This window comes from Ceratotherium simum, chromosome 7, assembly GCF_057802395.1.
Source record: "Ceratotherium simum simum isolate JZ-2026a chromosome 7, ASM5780239v1, whole genome shotgun sequence".
In the NCBI taxonomy this organism is placed as follows: Eukaryota; Metazoa; Chordata; class Mammalia; order Perissodactyla; family Rhinocerotidae; genus Ceratotherium; species Ceratotherium simum.
Genome location: NC_141906.1, coordinates 1514101 through 1539389, shown reverse-complemented (window position 1 = coordinate 1539389; position 25289 = coordinate 1514101). Strand labels below are relative to the sequence as shown.

At 37.3% G+C, this 25289-nt stretch overlaps 1 protein-coding gene across 1 annotated transcript in view; it reads right to left on the bottom strand.

Annotated features, from left to right (window-relative positions):
• The window catches only part of DCDC1 (doublecortin domain containing 1), a 392270-nt gene that overhangs the window by 325509 nt on the left and 41472 nt on the right, over window positions 1–25289 (bottom strand). The window contains exon 6 of the mRNA XM_087433962.1: window positions 14274–14367. Within this exon, the coding sequence (XP_087290088.1) occupies window positions 14274–14367 (94 nt within the window). The remainder of the gene's footprint in view (window positions 1–14273; window positions 14368–25289) is intronic.

Sequence of the window (25289 nt, the reverse complement as noted above, 5' to 3'; positions counted from 1 at the left end):
GCAGGAATAATAATACCTAGCACACATATACCTAATTTAGTGAGACCTAGGAGTCAGACAATGTAGGTAAAGTTGTTTTGGTCTCCTCGGATGTAAATGCTAAGTCAACATATTACTTACACTTAAATATTTTATTTAGGATGTAAAATATATATATGTCATGAAAAATGTATATTTTAAGTGATAAACTAAAACGTCTTAATAGTTTCAGCAATTATAATGGAGGGTTTCCTTTTGACATTAATTTCTCCATGCTTGTTTCACAAAAGTAGAATCTTCTATAATTAGCATATTACACATTTTTGTCCACTATTTCATCTGTCTTCTAAAGACTCTTAGGAGGAAGAAAACCAGTCTGCTGAGTCATGTTCTTTTACATGGAGAGCTTTGTAAAAAAAATGTTTTATAACAGGTAGTAAAAATTAGGTTATTTGTTTTCATTGGCAATTATACTTACTATAATGTTTTTTATAACAGACTTCTAGGATCATGGACAAGTCATTAGAGTCAGAGTAAGATTTTTGGTGTTAGAGTTCAAAGACTGAGAAACAAGAGACATAAAAACCAGAAGCCAGAAAAACAAACTCAAGAAGAGGGAAAGAGCAAGGACTTGTTTACAAAATCATATAAATACTGAAGCACGTTCAGCGCAACAAAACCTCAGGGTGATGATCATGTCTTCATGATTATAAAAGAGAGTCTCTGTTTTAAAGACTTCAAAAGGAAATTTCTGACAGATATTCGAGTCTTGAGCAGATTGGACTGCTTTGTGACTGTTCCTATCACACAACTCTGCATTCCCATATTTAATAAAATATGACAGTGATCCAATTATCATGGGAGTTCTCCAACTGCCACTAAAAATACTTGTTTTTAATCAAGGCTTAACATAATTCTTAATATTCTCTATAGATCAATAGTAGAAGTATAAACCAGTGATGATTAGCACTTTCTGTTTTTGTCCAAGCAATAAGAGTCGCCTATGTCTGATGCCTGGAGGCACTAGGAGACCCTCGGGGCCATGTCTGAGGAACCCTGGGGCAAAGTCACGGGGACATAGTCCCAAGGAAGGTCTGAAGACTCCTCCTGAGCCACACCTTTCCTACACTAAAGGGCTCTTAACTGGCTGCCTTTGTATATCCCAACGTGCCCCAGAGAGGTTTCAGGGCTGATTAATAACCACCAGCATATGGCAACCCTCTTCAGCCAGAGATGGCAAGTTTCACATTTCTTAGAATTTGAGAAATAAAGGTACATGGGAGAGGGACCCCAAGACAAAAGAGAGGCAAATTTACATAAAGAGGAAATTTTAGCCATCAGTTTGAACTTAATTCCCTGGAAAGTTCTAGAACAGATTATAAAATTAATGGTTTGTGAACTTTTAGAAAAATAAACAGTAATCATTAGGACCCAACATGGGGTAATTTACATATTAAACAAATATTTAATGAGCAGAGAGGGAGACTCTTGATCTCCAACACCAGCATATAACCACTATTTCTTCCAGTGGGAAGCAGGTCCCAATAGACTGTGGCTAGCATCTTTTGTCCTTAAGCCAGGTACTGCTAAATCTGTGTGCTCCTTCCCTGATAAACGAGCATATCTGCAACAAGGTACGAGAACGTATAATGTCTATGTCCTCTATTTAGAATTCACTATTGCCTTCTTTTGATGTTTCTATTTAAAAATGATAGAGAAATATGGCACCTAGTACCCAAAACAAGGCAAAAGAAAGTTATGAGTGGATGCTGCCTTGGCTCACAATTTCTTTCCTGGAGAAAGTAATAAAGGGAATCTGAATGAACAAACACACACAGTTGTCCCTGTAGGGGTCTTGATTGTAGGCTGCAGGGTATATGCCCTTCTGAGTGACCCACTCTTAGCTAAGAACGCAATGCCATTTACAAGGCCCAAACCATCTGGACCACTGCAGAATTCCATATTTAGTGCAGCAGGAGCAGTACCAGCAATACAAGGGTAGTACCAGGCATTTTTAGGGCATTAAGGGAGAGGGAAGCATTTTGACTAGACTCTCTCTCAGTGCCTGAATTTTCCATTTACATCAAAAGGAATCTAAGTACAATGCTTCCCAGAGAAGGGCCGCATCCCTAATTTTTATACTATTTTATAATACCTACTCTGTTATTTAGCCCTGGGTTAAACATGGGAATACAGAGAAGACTACAAAATCTCTGTTCTCATGGAGCTTACAGTCTAGATGACAGATAGATATTAAAAAAATAACTCCCCAAGCAGTTTCAGTAATTACAATTGTGACAATTCCTATATACAGGGTGCTATTAATGTAACAGGGATACCTATCCTAGACATGGGAGAGAAGTCAGATAGGAAGAGGGCTATGTTAGGAAAGCTTTTCAGAAGAAGAAATAGCTAAAACAAGACCTTCAGATGAGTAGGCAATAGCTTGCAAGGAGGATAGGGTGAGAGAGAATCCAAGCAGAGGAAACATATGGTAAGGTACTGGGGCAGGAAGGAGAATGAAGTGTGTCACGAACAGAAACAAACAAAGTGACTTGAGTGCAGAGATGAAGGGGCCAATAGTACTCAGTGAAGATGGAGAAGTCAAGTAGGGACCAAATCATGAAGGCCCTTCAGGCCATGATAAAGATTGAAAGCATTGGTACAGCATGACAATCATGATAGACTAAAATAACTTTTTTAAACAGTGTTGCTAGAGTGAGGCAATTAGAAGACATGTCTAAGATGGAGATAGGTGAGCTTGTAGGTTCATAACTAAATGAACAGCCATATCCATGGAAGATTAATAGAAATCTGAAGCAGGGACTCTATTAGATGCTAAAGATCTCTGTCCCTAATCACAGCTTAGTCAATATTTTAATCAACAACTTGGACAGCGTTAAAGTTGGTATTGCCAAATTTACAAGTGACAACAATCATGGGAGAAACTGTTAATCCCTGGGTGACAGATTATATATCTGAAAGATCTTGCAAGGATAAACTACTAAATAAAAACCTTATAAGAAGAAATTGAGTAGGAAATTAATGTATAAAGTTCTGTTGACACATCCAAAAATTCAGCAGGACAAGTACAGCATGAGGACAAAGAAGCTTAAAGGCAAATTGTGAACAAAAACTTGGGGGCTTTAGTTAACTTTACGTTCAATTTAGGTCAGTGACATCATGTATCTAATAGAAACAATAATGCAATTGTGGGTTATATCATGACCTTAAAAAAAGAGGAAGTGGGGCTGCTTTTCTCATCATTGATTGACCTGGAACATTGTATACAATGTGGGGTCCCACCCAGAGGAAGACCAAAAAACTAGACAGAACAGAGAAGAGTGACCAGGATGGGGAGGAGCCAGAGAAATAGTTGGAGAGACTAGAGGTATTTAACCTGGAAAATATTTAAATCATACATGTTCAAATATTTGAAAGGCAGTCATAGACTAGGAACTAATTTATATTATGTAACTCTAGAAGACAAAATCAAGACCAATGGCAAATGTTTAAAAGAATAGATTTCAGTTAGCTATAATATAGATTTTTTTAAAGAAATTATAGCCGTCAGAAACGGAATAAGCAGTGACTGGATAGACACTTGTTGGAGATGATTTAGAGGGGATTCATGACAAAGTGAGATTTGGGGGATGACCAAAGATGCTTCTGATGCTGAAATCCAAAGTAAACCAAGAGACAACGCTATTCTGAAGTGGATATCAAAAAATATCGTCATTATCATTTGTTTTTATATTGCACTATGCATCTAATAAATGAGAATCTTCAAGCTTTTAAGGTTCTATAGAATATGACAAAATACCACTCAGAGTGGGTGGTGAATCAGTAAGTGACATCAATGAGAACTACCAACAAAAAGTAGTCAATAGTGGGCAATTTGTTGCAAATTCAATTCAACAAAGAAATTTTTTGAATTGTAATTAATTCATTCATTTTAAAAGTATTTTTCATCACTTACTATAATAGATACTATAATATAAAAACTATGCTTAATAATTATTTATTTGAATATTAATTTTTTGAAGGTCTACTATATGCCCAGTCCCATGATAGATATTAGGAGATTTTGGGAGTTTTTTTTTTTTTTAAGTATAAAAACAAAATCTCTCTTTAGTTAAAAAGATAAGCTCTAAACACAAAACAGAGATACTATATAAACAAGTGTTATGACATATGGTACAGACATATGGTATCAAAAGAAGTTATAAAAAGGGGTATCAGTAAACAAAATAAAGTGGGATTTAAGCAACATTTTAAAACTTTGCAAGCTGACAGCTTGATTGAGGCTTCATAAGAGACTCAGAGTCAGAAGGCCCAGCCAAGCCATGGCTGAATTCCTGACCCACAAAAATTGTGAAATAATACATATTTGTTGCTTTAAGTTGCTAAGTTTCAGGGTAATTTATTACACAGCAATTGATAACTAATACGGATTTTGGAAAACAGACAGTATCGTGTATTCCATTATTATTCAAAATATTTGCTGCCCTCCCTGAAGGAAAATTATACTTCCCACCTTATTCAGGTCAGGCTTAGCCATGTGACCCACAACGCCCTTCCCGAGAAGGATTACACACCCCACACAGTTGAATGAAGGAAATGCGAGTGACTTGCTTTGACATAAGCTAGCGCAGGTGCAGTCGACCCACAATGACATGCAGGATGAGTGAAAAACACACCTTTGTATGAGTCACTGAGATTTTTGGAGTCATCTGTTACCACAAAACAATATAATATATCCTGACTGATGCAAATTGCTGAACTTTGAACAAATGGAGAAGAAGAGAAAGATTATTGAGTGGGCATAAAATAGCACAAGTGAAGGTAAGGAAGCTGGGTGCTACATGAGGCACCACACTGCCTGGGACACTGGAGGGACAGATCTCACCATGACACGGGTGCATGTGGGGAGTTGTGACATGTGGGTGATTAAGGTGTTTGGGTAGGGCAAGACCACATAATGAAGGTTCTTGAATGTCAGGATACAGAGAGTGAAAACTTCTTGATATGTAAAGTTTTGAGCAAGAAAAAAAAATTACAGGATATTTTAGGAAGATTATTCTTTGGCAACATAAAGGATTAAGATTTAGGAGTAGAATTTAGCAGTCTAGTGAATAAAGATAATGTGATAATATCTATGAAGTACAAAGAGCTAACTATTTGGTATCTATTGCCACAATAATGCTGTATAACAAACCACCTCAAAACACAGAGGCATAAAACCACAAGCATTAATTCAGCTTATGAGTCTGCAATTTAGCTGGGTGGTTCTGTTGGTCTTGGCTGGGCTTGCTCACGCATCTTGGAATCAGCTGCCTGTCAGCTGATCTAGGGTGACCTCTGAGAGAACTGGGGCAAATCGCTTCTGCTCCACTTGTCTCTTTGTTTCTTTTAATAATTTATTGAGGCAAAATTCTCATAACATAAGATCAACCATTTCAAAGTGAAGATATCAGTGGCATTTAGTACATTCAATGTGCAACCACCACCTCTATCTAGTTCCAGAATATTTCCATCACTCCACAGTAAAACCCCTTACACATTAAGGAGTTTTTCCCCATTTTCCCCTCCCCCCAGGCCCTGGCAAACACCAATCTGCATTCTATCTCTATGGATTTATCTATTCTGGATAGTTCATATAAATGGAATTATACAACATGGCACCCTTTGTATGTGGCTTTTCTCACTTAGCATAATGTTTTCAAGGTTCATCCATGTGTAGCATTATCAGTATTCAATTCCTTTCCATGGCTGAATAATATCCCATTGTATGTATATGCCACCATGTGTTTCTACATTCATCTTTTCATGGACATTTGGTTTCCACCTTTTGATTATTATCTACAGTGCTACTATAAACATGCATGTACATGTACTTGTTTGGTTATCTGTTTTCAGTTCTTTTGGAGTATATACCTAGGAATAGAATTGCAGGGCCAAATGGTAATTCTTTGTTTACCTTTTGGAAAAACCATTAAATTGTTTTCCAAAGTGGCTGTACCATTTTACATTCCCAGAAGGAATATCCAAGGGTTCTGATTTCTCCATGTCTTCGCCAACACTTATTATTTTCCATTTTGTCCGTGTGTGTGTGATTTTTATTTTACTTTTTATTTTATCTCTAGTGTGTGTGAAGTGGTTCTTCATTGTGGTTTTGATTTGCATTTCCCTAATGACTAAGGATGTTGATGTACTTGTTGGCCATTTGTATATCTTCTTTGGAGAAATGTCTATTCAAGTCCTTTGTCCATTTTTTAATGGTGTTTTTTGTCATTTTCTTGTTGAGTCTAAGGGTTCTTTTTATATTCTGAATATTAAACCTGTATCAGATACATGATTTGCCAATATTTTCTCCCATTCTGTAGATTGCCGTTTCACTTTCTCCATAATGTCCTTTGATGCACAAAATTTTTTTAATTTGATGAAGTCCAATTTACTTGTTTTTTTCTTTTGCTGCTCATACTTCTGGTGTCATTATAAGAATCCACTGCCAAATCTAAGGTCATGAAGATTTACTCCTATGTCTTGTTGAAAGAGTTTTATGCTTTTAGCTCTTATATTTAGGTTGTTGATCCATTTTGAGTTAATTTTTGCATATGGTATGAGGTAGGGATCCAACATCAGTCTTTTGCATGTGGATATCCAGTTATGCCAGCACTCACTTGTTGAGTGCTGAGACTATTCGTTTCTCATTAAATGGTCTTGGCATCCTTGTCGAAAGTCAATTGGCCATAGATATATTGGTTTATCTCTGCACTCTTAATTCTATTCCATGGGTCTATATGTCTCCACTTATGCAGCACTACACTGTTTTAATTACTGTAGCTTTACTTGTAGTAAGTTTTGAATTGGGGAGGATCAGTCCTCCAATGCAAGGAGTTTATCAACCTGAAAGTTAGGGCACAGTACTCCACAAGACTGCCCTCACTTCTGACCAGCTGCCTTAAATTCTGGGCTTCCCACTACCTCCTCAGTTTCAATAATTTGCTAGAAAATCTCACAAAACTCAGGAAAGTGCGTATTTACAGGACCAAGTTGGTCAGGAACCCTGAGAAATGCATAAGAAGTAATTTTGGAGAGCAAATAACACAAAAACATTGAGACGTACAGAGGGACCTTGACTAGGCGGCTTCATGCTTTGGTGGTGCTTCAACATGCGAGGACGGTGTGGATTCTTGTCTGTGTGTCTGCTTTCTAACCTTGGGGGTGCCTGGCAGCTTATATTGGGTCATGTAGTTGAATTTACGGTTTTAGCTGTGTTTTGACTAAAGGGCCTCTACATGAAGAAATTGTATAATAAGCAAGGGCTATGTCGAATTTTGAGCTTGATGGGTCACAGCAACTAAATGCAGCTGAGATTCTTTTCCAACAGCCTTGGCCGTCAGAAAATGCCAGCCGGGGGTAGGAGGGGTGGGCAGGGATGGCTTTAGTCCACTGAGGAGGGCTGTGGATGCCTCAGCACCAGGCTGGTTGTGCTTGCCGTACTGTGCAGGCTGCTGCCACTCACACTTGGACCAGGCAGTGAACTTCACCTGACTGCAGGCAAGTCTGAGGTTGGGATTCTATCATTTAGGCACTGGAAGGTGAAACAACACTTGCTGCCTTTCTGTGTTTTGTGGCTAAGTCTGCAGGCCAGGACTTGAAGGTACCACGGCAGCTGAGTCCTACACACACTGCAGTGAGGTTCTCTCTTTAAATCGTTAGCACCAGGCCTAGATAGGCAGCACTAGGTCCTTGCCTCAAACCCTAGCCTTCATTCTCTTATTTTAAGCTGCATTCTGGGCCCAAAAGGAGCTGTGCATGAGCTAACTTTCAATTCATGTGGCTTGTCCACAAGCTTTTAAAGGAGCCTCCATGAATTAAAGTTGGCTCTAAATTTATTCATCATATAAATTTTGACCATGGTTCTAAATTTCAGAAACCCAAACTGTGGCTTAACCTACAAAAAAGTGGCAGATTTATTATAAAAAGGACGCTCCGTCTTCTTCAGTTAAGGTAGAGAAACAACTCGAAGAAAGTATTACAAATCTAGGAATCAGATTTGCTGAAGGAATCAAGGAGAAAGTAAAGTGATTTTAAAATATGCTTCCATCTTAGAACAAAGCCATGTGTGCATGAAAACAAACAAAGAAGACAGGCTCATTTAGCTGGAGGCCGAAAGCGATCTCCCTAGAAAAAGGTAAGCCTTGGATCTGAGCGCACACATTTGAGAGAAGGAAAAAGAGAAACTGAGGCCTGAAGGCCAGTGAGGTGGGTGCAGGAGGTACATCCAAGTCTGATACTCTCACAGAAGTTATTATGAAAGGGGAAGATATTTTAACTGTTACAAAATCAGAAGCAGTACCTGGGGCCCAGTGAAACCTAAAGACGAATAAAAGTAAGACATGGAGAGAAAACTCAGCACAAGCCCCAGAGGAGGCAGAAGCCCAACACTGGGAAGAGGCAGCATTGATGCTGCAGACAGAATAACAGTGAGAGCCATCAGCCAACCTCTTGGAGGATGGGACAGTTACACAAAGAGTGCACATAAAATATGAACAAACTGGGGAAGAGAATACTAGGAAGGTTAGTATAAACTATTAAAAAATGTATTTAGTGAACTCCAAAATTTTATGGGCCTAAGATTAAGGAAAGAAAAAGACAAGATGAATTATATTACAGGGGACCCAGGCAGAACAATAATAGATCAAGGAGCCTAGATCTAAATTAGATGTCAGACTGTGGGAAAATACATCCTGGGTAGGATTCTTTACCTCAGGGAGGTGAAAATGGAGAAGACTGGTTTGAACAAAGGACACTATTGACAAACTTGGAACTTATTGACTTCATATCTCTCACTATGAGAGTCCCTGCAAGAAAAACTTATCTAGAGGAATATGTTAGAAAAACACAAGTATGGATGAGAACATAAGAGAAAAGCAGGTCCTCAACCGCAGCAGACCACACAGCCCAACCTGCGAGAAAAGAGGGCTCTTCTACAGGAAAAGGAGTACAGGAGAGGCACATCCCAAACACGGCAGAAAAAGAGGTGCCGGACAGAAATGTTAACTCAAGACAAGGAGCGTTCAAAAACGGAGGAGAGACCACGTCTTCGGGAGGAAATGGCAGTAGAGTTGGTCCGCGTTGGGCACCTAAGAACAGGAGCCCCAGAAACACTAACAGCTGCTTCAATTCAGAAATCCACCAGAAGTTATTCTGCAATTGGAACAGATGTGGAGATGAGGAGGAAGCTGTGCCCATGAAGGTTTCTTAGGCTTAAACAATTTCATAGCCAGAGGCTGTTACAGCAGCCACTGTGACCCAGCATTGAAAATACTGCTGCCAGGACAAGGTGGATAGTATACCACCAGACAGAGCCCAAACTCAGTTCAGCACGGGATCCAGAAACATGACACTCAGAGGGAAAAGAACATAAGACGTTTGGAGTACTTTACAAAGGCAAAGAACAGTACCTCGACAAGTTTTTATGGCTGGGACTGCCACCAATGTAAATTTCCCAACGTCGCAAGAGTGCAACACTCTCGGCACCCTTTTTGAGAATGTAATAGTAATATTAACAGCAGTAATGATGATAATGCAATATAATGTTTACCAAGTATTATGCACTTGTTCTAGGGACTTTACATGTATCTTGCTTAATCCTTACAACAACCTATTAAGGTAAATACTATAATTCCTATTTTACAGATGAGGAAACTGACTCTCAGAAAACTAAATAACCTGTCCAAGGTCACACAAGAAGCGACATAACTGGAATTTGAACTCTGGCTCCAAAATCAGAGTACTTAACCAACACCTCATGCAGCCTCTCTGAGAGAGGAGACAGTGTGCACTGGTCAATTTTTCCCTCAAGATATTATAAATGCATAATGCTATAACTAATGCCTTGATGGGAGATTGCTTCCCGATGAGTTATGTCACAGGTCACAGACTCGTCTCAACAGCACAGATTGACTGGCATCTTGGAAAGACTGACACAAAGAATGTTTTCTCTTCTCTGCCTTCCTTCACTTAGTCTCTGTCATAGTCTTGGCAATAGTCACACAGTCTGCATCACGCCAAACACAGGGTCCTGGAAACATCATTTCACTTGGAATGACCATATTAGAAATCGGGGATTGGCTCTGTCCCGGACGTGCTGGGTGAGAGCTGATGTGGGGATCATCTTTCAGTTCAGTTGGAAGCAGGGCACGTGAGAAAGTTGGGGTAGACCCAATTCAACTTCTGAGGTCCTGAGGGATGATACCCACTCCAGGAGCCAGAAGCCATCGGGCTGACACTGGGAAGAATAAAAATTAGGAAGGACTTTAACTTCTTTCAATTTTAACTTGAGGAGATTGAACTTTTATTGGATCTTCACTCACAAAGTTAAGATTATTTGATTTTTGGAATTCACTTCTGTGTCGACTTAAAAATTCTGGATTTTAATTTCTTTAGGATTTTGTTTTTTGAATTTAATTTCTCTACAAACATTTGATAATGGAAAGAGTTAACATTCAAATTCGAGGTATCTCTGTGTTATTGGAATTTTGTCATTGAAATATGTTAATCCTGTCATTTGATCTCATTGCAGAATCTCTGAAGAACTTGTTAGAAAACAGCTATTTTGGACAATGTTGCTGGGCATAATCTGGGGTAGGAAATGGGGTAGGAAGTGAACGTTCAATGTTCCATGGCACAACCCTGTATTCAACAATTTAATTAATGTTCTATTCTAACTCATCTCAGAATATTCTGGGGTAAATTTTACACTGCCCACTGTGATCTAGAAGGATCCACAAAGGAGAAGGGTTTAGTTATGGAATAGCAGCCTCAAAAGGTCCTAAGAGAGTGAGGATCTCCTTTCTCAAGAGGGAGAGTGACTTCTCTGGTTCACCATAAGGCAATGATTAAGCCAAACAAGTTAAGAGAACAAAAGCCGGACAATGTTGCGGGAATGAGAGTGTTATTAAACAGCTACGTCCAAACCTGACACCGTCTGCATAACAGCTCTTCACCGTGACGTGCTCCTCTAACGCCAAATAGCTCATACAGGGTTGGTGAGCGGGGGAAAGATGGATGGAAGTTTGGTTGGTGAATATGTGCTTTTTCCTAGGCAAAGGAGGCCAACGGCATGGGAGTAGACGTCTATGCTTTGGCAAGAGAGAAAAAAGACCCTAGCTTGGCTGCTACACTGGGGTGCTCTTCACCCCTGCCTTGCATGACTCTGATTGTGGGAGTTTCGCTTCCTCCTGTGCCTTGCTTAAAGGAAGCCCCACTGGCTCAAACCTCCAGTTGACTTCCTTCTGCGTTGGCTCCCACTCTACGGTTTTTGTGCAGCTTTAATATCCTCTGAAGCAGCACTCTGAGATGCCTACCCAGGCTGCTTACATTATCTACTAAGTTAACAATTATTATTTAGTTAGCATTGTGGCTTTAAAGGTGCACAGATTTTGAACGGTCTTCCTCAACCCTAGTTTCCCATGGCCCTGTAATTTTGGTGGGCATGACTTTGCAGAATGCATTTTCACACATATATTATGCTCTAGCAGAAATGCTGTACTAGCATGTTGACTATATATATATACATATATATGGCATCTTTACACAGTAGTTAGTTCTCTTCTATTCTAGAAAGAATAGATCTAGAAAGGAGCCACAACTAAAGAACTTTACCACATGTAAGAATATAAATCTCTTTGTTAAAATTTTCGATAGTTTAGAAATCTAAAAACACAAGTAATTTATGAATCCTATGGGTTTTTTAAGGTTTTGCTAGACTTGATAAAGTAAAAGTAGTTTAATGTCATGTCAAATGTGCTTATTTCTCACAGCATAGGAGGAAAACTTGAAAGTATATCTAATTCCAAACAAGAAGCAAGAGATAGGAGAAAACTTTTTATTTTGTGTTTCTGTTACTTTTAGTCTTTGGTACAATTACACTTTGAATCTGTGCTTATAAAAAAAAAAGTAATTGCTATGATCTTAACTTTAGACATTATTAAATTATTTTTCTGATCTGATACAGAGCAAGCAAGCAAAAAAAATCATACATCAAATGAGTATAAGCATTTATTTATTTAAATTAAAAGATAACTTTCACATAACACTTGACCTTCCCCAAGTTGAAGTTCAGAAGACAGTCAAACATAAAAGTTTAGGGACCTCAATCATTTGATGCACAAAATCACACTAACAAACAAAGAAAAAAGAAATGCAAAAACCTAATGTTAAGTGACTAGGGTGCTACAGAGTGGAAGTTCCTCCAACAGGATTAGCTTCTTTAAGTATTTAAGTCCAGTGAACTTGTTATGCTTCCACATGTTAGTAGTTGCATAGGCTAATTTCAGCTGGCATGAGCTTTTATAATATGCAAAAACACAGGGCAAGGCATGCATTCAAGTGTGATCCTAGCACAGTCTGAGACACGTGAAGCACGAGGCACGAGCACATGCCCCTGGCATCCATGAAGAATTGCATCAGAGTCAGAGCTTTCCGTGTGGACACCATATTTGGGAGAGGAAAAATCAACTTTCTAAATATAAATCTCTCATCTTAACCAGACTTCCTTATAGTTTCAATTCTAGCAGTTTACTCAAATCTAATTTTTTAACTCCAGGTGAGCTGGAAATAATCCGAAGCTAGAGAGGGTCTTAAGAAAACGTGTTATTTATTTATTTTATCAATGCAAGTTTAGAGTGATTTTAAAATATTGTTAATCATAAGGAAAACGTTAGCCAGCATGATGAAGAAGGGAACAAAAATGCAAAAAAGAAGAAATCAACTTTAAGGATGACACTTTCCCCACCCCCTAAAAAAAGACCATAAGGAAGGATCCCGCGTTACATACGTCTTACAGGTAAACAACTATCTAGTGCTTCTAGATGATGGAAAAGTGTCTACACACGCTCTGAAATCTTCAGATAAAAGTCCCTACTAAAATGAAAACTAATTACTATATCTAATACAAACACTAAAAATGACCAAGAAAAATAGACTTACTTTCTAAACACACACACACATATATAATCCTTAACCAAAAAAAAATTAATAAATAATAAATATCAAAATACAGTAATCACTCAATAGTATTAATTAAGGATGAAAAATCAAGGAAATATTTTGCTTTTATATAGCAAAAGCAAGGATATTAGAAACAAATGGGAGTATCCATGTAGCCATGTCCTAAAAGCACTTACAGTTGTCTGGATGTACCCTTGCAGTTAAAGGGTGCCATTTAAGATTTTGGCCCCCTTCACACATATGGGGTGAAAGTTTTGACGAAGTGATAGGACCATAATAGTAGCACATTTACTAGTGCTAATAGGAGCACTATTAAAAAAATAGTAATTACTAATAAAGTAATAAAATGTATATTAAAAAAAGTAAAAAGTAAAGTAATAGTAGTAATTACTACCAATAGTAATTTAGTAGTAGCACAAATGTGGAATTCATGGCATTTTTGCTTTCAAAAACTAGCAAATCAGTGCCTTTAGAAATATAGATGGATATCTCATATTTTGAGAGACATACAATAAAATTGTATTAAAGCACATTTCATAACTTGTGTAAAACCTCTAAAAGTTAACCAAAACACTTAAAAAATCTCTATCTAAGCATACAGTAAAATAATTTCTCATTTTTCTCTTTTGAAAGCTGTATACCATAAAAATTGTCTGTTAAATTATGAAAATTTATCAATTACTTTTTTTTATTAAGTTATGGCTTACTAAGGTTAAAATTTCCATCAATTTTTTAAAAATCTAAGCTTGTGCTGTGCCATAGACTGAATGTTTGTGTCCCCCCAAAATTCGTGTGTTGAAACCTAATCCCCATGTGATGGCCTTTGGAGGTCGTGAGGGTGGATCCTTCATGAAGAATTAGTGTCCTTATAAAAGAGACCCCAGAGAGCACCTTGCCTTTCCACCACGTGAGCAGCCAGCCATCTACAAAATAGGAACAGGGCCCTCACCAGACACTGAATCTACTCACACCTTGATCTTGGATGTCCCAGCCTGCATAACTGTGAGAAATAAATGTTTGTTGCTTAAGCCATCCAGTCTATAGTATTCTTGTTATAGTAGCCCAAATGGACTAAGATATGCTGAAATAACAGATTCCTAAAACCTTAACACCCTTTCATGATTCCCCTTTGTATAAGAATGACATATTTGTCTGTGTTATAAACTGTTCTATTATATCTGTTTTCCTTTTAAATGTATAAAGTAAAAACAAAATTATGTAAATACCTTTCAAAATATTATCATACAGTTTATAAAATCTTTGCCACTTACCTTCTGAAATATCTTTAATTTTTCTGCCATACAAATCATAAAGATATCTGGCTGGTGAATTTAGATTCATTCTCCTTGTGCAAGTATCTAAAATCTACACAGAAAAAAAAACTATAAATAATTTATTACAGTAAGCTCTGGCTAAATTGAATACACAAAGTCTTTTCTATACTACATGGTTATTAAAAATTATATTGTAAAATAAAATTTAATGATTTATAAAGTGTTTCTAATATATGAAATTTAAAAAGGAAGTTAAAATTAGATTCCAATTGTATTTTAAAAATACATTCACAAATATTAATTTAAAAAGAAAAAGGAGATGCAACAACTATGAAAAAGTGGTTACACCCTATTTAATAAATGGTAGAACTCTGGGAGATTTTTATATTATTCTTGTTATTTTCTATATTTTCCATTTATTTTACAATGGGAGGACATGACTTTTTAAATTAGGTTTTAAGTACTTTCTTTAGCTTTTCAATTCTTTCCAAGTGTCCTAAAATAAATTATACATAAAGTCCAATCACAATTCACCTTGATAACTTACATTGTTTGGGTACTAAAAAATGGAATTAATAAACCACATTTCAAGGTTTTCCATGAGCCTGAATTTCAGGAACTTCATTTTTAATGGTTTCTAATCTGCTAAAGCTCTTTTCTTAATATTTTACTGTCTTGACCTGTTCTTGATGTAGCTCTCATGAAGCTGTAACAATCACCTGGCCGACCTCAGGGAAGATTCAGACATGCAACAGTGGAGTGAAAGTTCTTCTCACAAGCTGAGGAAAATTAAGTCACAGAGGGGTTGGGAGTATCAGGTAAACTGAGGCAGGTTTTTTTAGGTTTTCTAAGGTGACTCTGAAACTCACCATATTCATTTAAAAATACATAATACATTCCAAATCCAAACTGAAAGTACTCTGTCTTTCATTTTTACTATTCATAGCCATAATATACTATTATTGCCTTTGCATAACCAAGAACTACTGAAGGACAATGTTCATTATATGATTACACAGTAAAAAGAACATTTTTCCATGGCTGACACCACATCATCTCCATTTCTGCTCATTTTTATCCCAACTTTAAAACTGGAGCGCATAATTCTAGTCCCAGCCCAGTCAACTCATTGTCTTCGTGATAATGGACAAGTTTAAACAGCTTAATATAGAGAGAGAGAGGCAAAGCTGCGCTTTCCTTTTAGTCTGGAGAACAACTTCAAACATCATGACTGATTTGGTTTATCCAGTTGCTGTATCAAGTGATGTGCTGCATTGAAAAGGCAAATATTTAACTGGACGAATTTAATTTGACAAATTGGCCTTTACTGGATGTTGGCAGAGGTCTTCAGCCTTTATTCTGCTCCTATACATGACCTGTAGTGTTCCCACGTGCCACATACTCCTGTGGGCATTCACAGGATTATGTGTTTCTTGCACACCAGCTGCAATCCAGAGCTTTGGACAATTCTTCAGAAACTATGTACTGCTGCTGTTTTTCTCAGAATCAAGAAGGCATATCTTGATTAAGATATGAAGTTACAAGAATAATCTTGAACCCTCTAATTCATAAAGGAAATAGTCACAATATCAATGTTTTACCTAGCTAAATAACCTACTTGCAGTGTACTTCAGAAGCAACTGTAAACACTGGCCAGTGGAGAAAATCCACTGACCTCCAATCTGCCTACGTGGGGTGTGTCAACGCAGGAGTTCAATCCCAACCAATCCCCTGTGTCCTCACAAGTCAGACATGATGCTCCCCAACTTGGAACAGCCCCTCTAATATCACTGGCCCTGCCCCCCTTAGTCCCCTTGCCCATGGCAGGCACTGGCCCTTGCCTACCCAATCAAATAAGGTAATAACCTGGTGACTCTCCAAATGTTACCCCTTTACCCCTCCTGCCTTCCCTCACACTCTCTCTGGTCAATGTCTTTAGTGACTAGCACACACAAGTTCACCTAAGATCCCCTCCTGTGGACCAAAACCTTACTAAAGAGGCCTGGAGAACAATATTCAAAATATAAGAGAGAAGGTATCAGAAGAAGAAACTGGAGTTTTGTCTGTGACTTGAGACAGAAAGGAGAGTGGAACATATTGACTGACCTTGGCATGGGATCCACCCTCGTTTTTTTTTTTTTAATACTTTAAGTAATTAATACAGTTGGTCTCTGACTAGCAAAATTCTCCTATTGGTCACTTTCTTCCATGTGACTTTGTGCCCCAAAATCATCCTTTTATCACCACCACCACTACTACCATCGCTGACAGAAATACTCAAGCAAGATAATTCAGTCCACATTCCTCCTTAGCCAATCATGTCTGAATACTATTAAGATCTACAGCTGGTCCCACTGACTCTTCCTTAGGTTCCCCACATTCTTTATCTTTCCATTCTTTATGTTCAGTTCTCAATTTCTTAATGTTACAAATTTATTAGTTAAAAGTTCAATGAAGTCCTTTGGCACAAATTATATTCCCTAGTTACTGGTAAAGGTTCAAATATCTAAATATCTTCCAAAGTTATAATTTACCAAATAAACTAAGTAAAATATGAGCTATTTAAATACAGTCCCATTTACTTCACTAAAATTTCAAAGATTTTTAAAATTATTTCAAATATTGCTGCCTTTGAGTCTTAAAAAAATCAATCAAGTAAAATCACGTGGCTTTCTAACTCAAAGATTCCACTTTTCACTATGCTAAAATGTTTGTGCAAGCCAAGTTTTAGGAGTTAAATGAGTTTAAAAACTGGCATTAGAAAATCAGATACTAGAAATTAATAAGGCATCAGCAACACTATCATTCTCTCCTATGTTCAGGATGAAAGATCCTTGCAGTGTTTAAGCAATGCCAGCCTTCAGTAATCATTTTCTCAGAATAAATTATCAGTAGTATGAATTTTTATCTATATAAATTTCTGTCAAATGCCCTGAAATGAAGCCTCTATTTGTAAGGCCATTCTTATAATTCACAATTGAAAAATATTTAATGGTGCCATCTTGCTGTAATACTAAGGTTAATTAAAATACCATTTCCACTAATCTGTACCCGTTAAGTTTGTTAAAACATCACTTTTACAAATTCACGTTTTGTTAATTTCTTACAGCTTAGGTTGTAAAGAACCCTTCTGATACTGAAATTTAAAACTATCATGCTGTAACACCAGACTCTTCTTGACATGTGAAGAGATTTTCCACAAACTCTTTTTAGTTTAAGCCATTTGTTTACAGTTCTGGGAGTCAGCTCCACCCCCAGGCACACCTGGGACAGAGTTTGCAGCTCCCGGAAAGGCCGCCATGGAGGTGGTATGGTCACATACTCTACAACCTCTGGGTCTGGTTTGCCACTACCCCAGTCCAGGTTAGAGAGTATGCTTAGCTCAACATCACCCCAGGCCAAGTGAACCAGTTAACAAGCCATCAGACCCAACAATGTCCATCCTCCTCAAAGACAGAGAACTTTGACACCTTTGAACATGTTTTTATGAGTCAATGTCCAGAAGTGTACACCCTGATTTACACCTGCCCACACACTCTCTTCAAAAGATCCTCTATGGCACGGGTCAGCAAATTATACACCATGGGCCAATTCTGGCCACAGCCTGTTTCTGTATGGTGGACAGGCTAAGAATGGCTTGTACATTTTTAATTGTTAAAAGAATACTCAAAAGGAGATTCATAACATTTTGTTATATGCTCACAGTATATGAAATTCAATTTCCAGCGCCCATAAATGAAGTTTTCTTGGAAAACAGCCACACTGTTCATTTACGTATTTTCTATGGCTGCTGTCACGTTACAGCAACAGAGTTGGGTAGTTGCAACAGAGACCTTATGATCCATAAAACCAAAAATATTTACTGTCTGGCCTTTTACAGAAAAAGTTTGCCTACCCCTGGTCTACTGCATCGTCATCATTCACATAAAGTTCTATATTTTCTTGTCCTTCATATATTAGCCTCAACTCCTTCATCCATTTCTGAAATCTTTGCATTTTGCACTCTGAAAACGCTTCCCCAATCAACAAAACTCTCAATAGCTTTTAAAAGAAACCAGACTTTCCCCTGCAATGTCCCCAGAGCCCTCTCAAGCGCTAGGATTTTACTTTCTCATATCACACAGCCTCAGGTTTGGGAAGTGGTGTTGACTTGCAATGCTATTTCAAGATAATTTCTCCCCAACACTCCTATTAAACAAACAAACAAACCCTTCTCCCTCAGGGTCCTGACCTCCAAGTGTGCCATCTTTCCTCACTCTAATCATTCTTCCTCATTCATGGGTAAATTTTGACACAAAAATCCTAACTCTGGGTGACCCTTACTATCCACTCTCTGTGCACACACCAAGAAGCCTGGTGCTCCTGGAGAAAGTCACACAAATGAACACATCAGCATTACTATTATCCATGGTCACCAACCTCCATGGTCTCTCAGTACTGCCTAGTCGCTTCTATTTCCTTTCTTTGGTCAAATCTCTCTTCCACTTGCCACAACAAATATTTCAAACCATCTCTGCTCTGCTTGTCTCCATCCAGCCTCCTCTCCCCTACTTCCCTCTTTATTTTCGGCAGATGGCATGACCTCAGAGAGAAAATTGAAGCCTCATCTTCCTGCTACCAAAGCTACAAGCCTCCCTGCTTGTACCCCATCCTCTCCTTTACTCTCTAGTTACATTACAGGAGTCCCTGCTCCTATCTAAGGCCAATATTCTACCTATGATTTCAACCATGTTTGCTCTCAGCTTTTAAAGCAGTACATATTATCCATCATTTCTTGTATATTCAAGTTCTCCTTCTCAACTAGATTTTTCCCACTGGCACTTAAACATGATCAAGACTTTCCTACCTTAAAAATTAAATCCTCCCATACCCCACATCTCCCTCTAGCTACCCCTCCCCCTCCCCTTTACAGCTAAATCTCGTAAAAGATTTGTCCACCTCTCTGTTTCCATTTCCTTTCTTCCCACTCATTCTCAGGCCACTCCAGTCTGGCTTTTGGTATCATTTTACTGAAATAACTCATAAAGATTACCAATGACTACCATGTTGACAAATCCCAAGGATATTTTCTTAATTCTCATTTGTTTTGATCTGTGAATAGCATTTGACCACTTCCTCTTTCTTCAAACCTTCTTTTCCCTTGAATTCTGAAATACAGTAATCCACTAATTTTTCTCCGGCTTCTCCTGTCTTCATAGGCTCATCCTCCTCTATTCATTCACCGGAGTTCTTCAAGGTCAGTCCTAGCCCTCTCCCTGCCTCACTCTGAATTCTCTCTTTAGGCTATCTAATCTGTGCCCACCATTTCATCTTCCATCTCACAACTTGCAGATTGGTATGTCTACCCCTAGGCTCTCCTCTGAGCTCCACACTATATAAAACCTATTCAGTATCTCCACTTAAACAGATCAAAGATCCCTCAAAATCGAACACATTCAAGACTGAATCCCTGCTCTTTCCTTTCAAGCCTAGTCTTCTTCCCGCATTGTGTTTTACGGAAAGGTACCTCCATCTATCCAGATATGCAAACCAGAAACTTCAACGTCATCCTTGATACCCTTAACACCTCACTGTCCCTCACCTCATGTATTCAAGTCATTATCAGGTCCTGTTGGTTTTATCTTCTAAAAATCTTAGAAATCTATCCACTCTCTCCATTTCCACTACTACACCCTAGTCCAAGCTATTATCATCTGTCACTGGGACTCCGGCAATAGTTAACTAACAGTCTCCCTTCGTCTACCCAGGCCATCCAATCTGTTCTCCACTGAGCACCAAAGTGATCTACTCAAAAACATAAATCAGGTTACCCACTCTTCCGTGCCTAACTAAAACCCCTTTCATGACTTCTCACTGCTCTCTTAGGGGGCAGAGGGGCAAAAATCTGTAACCTCTCCTAAAAGGCCATTCTCTCCTTCAAATACTGAACTTTCAATTCATGGAATTCATCCTGCTCATTCTGCCATGGAGTCTTTTCATATTCTGTGCTCTCTACTTGAAAGGCTACCATCCTCAATATCTTCCGTGTGTCCCCAGATAAATCCTGCTTATCTCTTCTCTGAAGACTTCTTTGTGCCACCTATTCCACAGGCAATAATGTGACCATTTTACAAATGTCTCTTTCCACCACTAGACTAAAAGCTCCATGAGAACAAGACCATGGCTGGCTTTGTGCACACACATATCCGGGTGCTTGGCAGATGTTAGGAGTCATAAAAATATTATGAATTAATGAACGAGTGAAAGCTAATATATGTCTAATTTACACTCATTTAATCATGAATTTTTATATTGTTATTAAGAGTCTGATAAACCCAGAAAATAAAATTTCTGACCAATTTTACAAAATTATGCTATAACTACAATATGTATAATTCCAGAAAAAATTTTTTCTAATAAACCAAATTCTCTTTAGTACCAGAGTAGTTGACCCTGTGCTGTCCTTAGGAAATGAAATGAGAAAACCTCTTCATATTTGCAAGCAGTACTGTTGGTTGCCCACCCAATATCCATCTCTACGTCATCCTTGCTGCCTTGATTTTTATTAAGAGTTCACCCTTCCTCCTTCTGACTCAGGAAAGCTCCAATCATCTTGACTGGTCTAAGTAATCATGGTGATCCCATGCCTCTCACCAGGGGATGCTTTGGAGGTGGACACAATCTAGTTCCGGCCAGTGTGACATGAGGAGGGGCTTCTGGGAAAGGCTTCTTCAGGCATAGCAAAGAGATGGACAATGTTGTCCCAGGCTGTGTAGCAGCCATTCTGTTACTAACACATGAAAGAGCACAAAATCCAGAAAATTATAGAGAACATAACTGGAATACTGTCCTACCATGCTTGGAGCTGCCCTATCTCTGAATATTCTGCTTCCTTTTTGATTAAATCTGTTTGAGTCAGGATTCTCAATTATTTGCAGCTAAAGTCATCCTAACTGGTAGAGGAAAAAAAATTTTTTTGGCACAGATTCCTTAAATGAGGAAGACTGTTTCAGCTAACTCAATGAGTATTTGTACAACAAGTAGATTACATCAGTATTCACTATATAACCTAAGAAGCAAATCATTTAATTAAGAAGCCAGAGAAGAATTTTAGAAGAAATTTAGCAAGCTGAAAATGAATGGATAATTATAAAATTAATTCATTGTATTACTAAAAATATTTCACCATTGGCAATTAATTGTACTTGTTCAGTAGAGAACTACAATTTATCATAAATATTTTGAGGAAGGGAATCTGTTCTTACAGACTTTTTTTTTTTTTGGTAACTGAAAGATTGTCAAACACATTACAAATTTTCAAAGAATTAAAATGTAATAAAATGTACTTGGCATAACTCTCTGCTAAAACCAACATGTTATAATGACTTATAATAAAAATTATGATCATTATTTTAACCTGAAGATGCCAGGAGATTGGGCTGGATTTATATCCATCTTATTAAGCAGCTTAAAGGTACTTTTCTGAATAAATCCTGGAGATAAATCTACTGGCCTGTTATTTGTCTTATTCTCATAAAAGTAGGTGATACAATGCATGCCAAATCTCGTTATTTGCTCTTACTTAGTAATGAACATGACTATGGTTTGAAAAAGCAATTATTTCTTGTGAATTTGAAATGTAAGTGTTCTGGCATTTTATTATTAAAATATGAATGAAAGTAGATAACCAGAGGAGATTTTCTAAGTAATCTATTAATACATACTCCTTGGATATTTTATCCTGAATTGATCTCTTCTTAAGAAAAATTATATAGCCCACATTACTTTTAAATTTTTATAATTTTGATCATGCTGTTATTTTTCTTTACTTTTTAAATCGACTATTTTGATGTATAATTTACATGAAATAAACTGTACCTATTTTAAGTGTACAGTTCAATGCAGGTAGAAAAATGTCTCTATGTAACCACCACCACACTCAAGATATAAAATATTTCCATTACTCTCCAAAATTCCTCATGCTCTCTCCCAATCACAATTCCATACCCCTGGCCCCAGGCAACCACTGATTGCTTTCTGTCACTAGAGAATAGTTTTGTGTGTTCTATAACTTCATATAAATAGAATCATACACCAATATTTTGTATCTGGCTTCTTTAGTTTACCACAATATTTGTTCCTTTTTATTGCTGAAGAGTATTCTTTGGTATGGATATATCACAACTTGTTTATCCATTCACTTGTTGATGGACTTTTGAGTTGTTTCTAGTTTGGGGCTATTATGAATAAAACTACTCTGAACATTCACCTAGATTGTGTTATGTTGACATATATTATTTCTCTTGGGTAAATACCTAGAAATGAGATGGATAGATTGTGTGATAAGTGTATGTTTAACTGCCAAAGTGGTTTGCAAAGTGCCTACATCATTTTGCATTCTCATCAGCTGTATGTGAGACTTCCAGTTACTCCAGATTTTTACCAACACTTAGTATCATCAGTCTTTTTAATTTTAGCCATTCTAATGTGTGTGTAGTAGTAACTAATTGTGGATTTAATTTGCATTTCTTGGATGATTAATAATGTTGAGCATCTTTTCACATGATTATGGTCAATTTCTATGTCTTTTTTTTTAGTAAGCTGCTTGTTCAAATCCTTTGACCTTTTTTTATTGAGTTTTTTGTCTTTTTACTGAGTTGTCAGGGATCTTTATATATTCTGAATACAAGCATTTTGTCAGATGTGTGTTTTCTGAATATTTCCTCCCAGTCCAGGCCTAGATTTTTCATTTCATTAATGCTGTCTTTTGAGGAGCCAACGTTTTTAAAATTTGGATAAGGTACACTTAATCTTTTTTTGTTTTGTTTTAGTGCATACTTTTTAGTCCTATCTAAGAAATCTTTGCCTACCTTAAGGTTGTAAAGATTTTCTCCTATGTTTTCTCTGAGAACTATTATAGTTTTAGTTTTTTATGATTAGATCTATGATCAATTTTAAATTAAGTTTAGTGATGGTATGAGGTAGGGATAGAGGTAATTTCTTATCATACAGATATCCAATTTTCAGCAATATTTCTCAAAAAGATTGTCTTTTCTCCATTGAATTATCAAGAATAATTTGTCCCTATATGTGTGGGTCTATTTCTGAACTCTCTATTTTCTTCCATTGCTCTTTATGTGTATCCTCATGCCAATACCATTCTCTCTTGATTACTTTAGCTTTATAATAAATGTTGAAATCAGGTAGCGCAAGTCCTCCAAACTTGGCTGTTCTAATTCCTTTACATTTCTTGAGTTTTCATTGAGCTTCTTGGATCTGTGGGTCGATATTTTTCATGAACTCAGAAAAAATTTTGGCCATTATTTCTTCAAATATATTCACCCTTTCCCCAGGCTTTGTAGGGCTGTGATTATACACATATTAGACTGCTTGATGTTAATCTCACAAATTACTGACACTCTGTCCTTTGTTCAGACTTTTCCTTTTTCTTCTCTGTACTTCAGTTTGGATAGTTTTTATTGCCCTGTCTTGATTCACTGATCTTTTCTTTCTAATGTCTAATCTGCTGTTAAACTCATTCAGTAATTTTTTTTCATTTCAGACATTGTATTTTTCAGGTCTAGAATTTCCATGGTTCTATTTTCAGTTTCCATTTCTCTTCACATTATATTCATGTTTGTCTTTAATTCCTTGAATATATTTATAGTAGCTTCTGAAATGCCTTTTACTGTTAACTCTATTTGGCGATCTGTTTCTATTGATTGACTTTTCTCCAGGATAATGATTACATTTTCTGGGATCTTCATGAATTCCCCACACTTTCCACACAACTCCTTCCCTCTGACTGGTCACAACCCAAAGGTCCCCCACCCGGTGCATACTTGCAGAGTTGCTCCAAACGCCCCTACCCTATGCATACGCGCAGAGTTGTTTCCTTTTTACATCCCCATCAGTTGTTCTTTCGCTGGTAGCTGTTTGTGCCAGGCCCGTGGCGTTCACCTGGTACAGGAGCAACTTGATATTTAGCCAAAGACATAAGAGGACCCTTAGGCAAATTTTAGAAACTACTCTCCAAATAGCTCCTTTATTTATGGCATTTTATGGTAAATTCCAGCCATTTCAGCCTCCCAGAACTCTGATGTCTTCCTCTTCAGCTTGTGGAGACCACTGGGTTTTTTTTGGGTGCTCTCTCCCTACACCACAGTCAAAAATCGCCTCCAGGTATAAAGATGGGGTAAATTGTAGGACTCACTTCAACTTTTCCTCTCCTCTCAGGCATTACAGTCTGGTGCTTCTCGCTATCTAATGTCTAAAAATAGTTGTCTCATATACTTTGTCCAGTTTCAGTTATCTAAAATGGGACGGCTAGTCTGATATTAGTTATTGTGTTATGACTGTAAACAGGTGCTTCATATTTTCTTTAACGGTTATGTTAACTCATTTCTAAGTGAGGACTCATAGGAATTAAAATGTAAGAAAAAGTATATTTGTGGCAGTTTCTCATAATGAAAAAAATATTGTTCTTCAAGTCAGTTAATGGATTCTAGTCCTGGCTATTCCAGTTGATCCACTTTGGATACGGCAGTTAACTTCTCTAGGTCTCAATTTTCTAAGTTGCTTAATTAAATGATTTCTTAAAATTCTGTGGTTCTAATGTCCAGAAATTAGATAAAGTTCATCAAAGATACTTTAATGGGAAGGTATATCTTAACTGTTAAGGGGAGTTAAGGCATAATAAGGACTGCCCTTAACTACCATCCATCAAGTAGATAAATCTTTAGACTGAAAATTCTCATTTGTTTCTTTTCAGCTAAGGAAATCCACATTTTTTCTTCCTTATGATTTCATTCAAGAAAAAAAATTCTGACTACTAAATAATTACTTACAATATTCTGAAATAATCCAATTGTATAACGCTAAACTTCACATTAAATAAATAGAAGACAATTGGCTATCCATGGCCTCTTGAGAATAAACTATATTATCAAATTCCATATTTTAAAAACATCTGCTTTAATATTTTTTAATCTGATATAAATCCCCGGTGTGAACATCAGACTAATTTTTAAAATG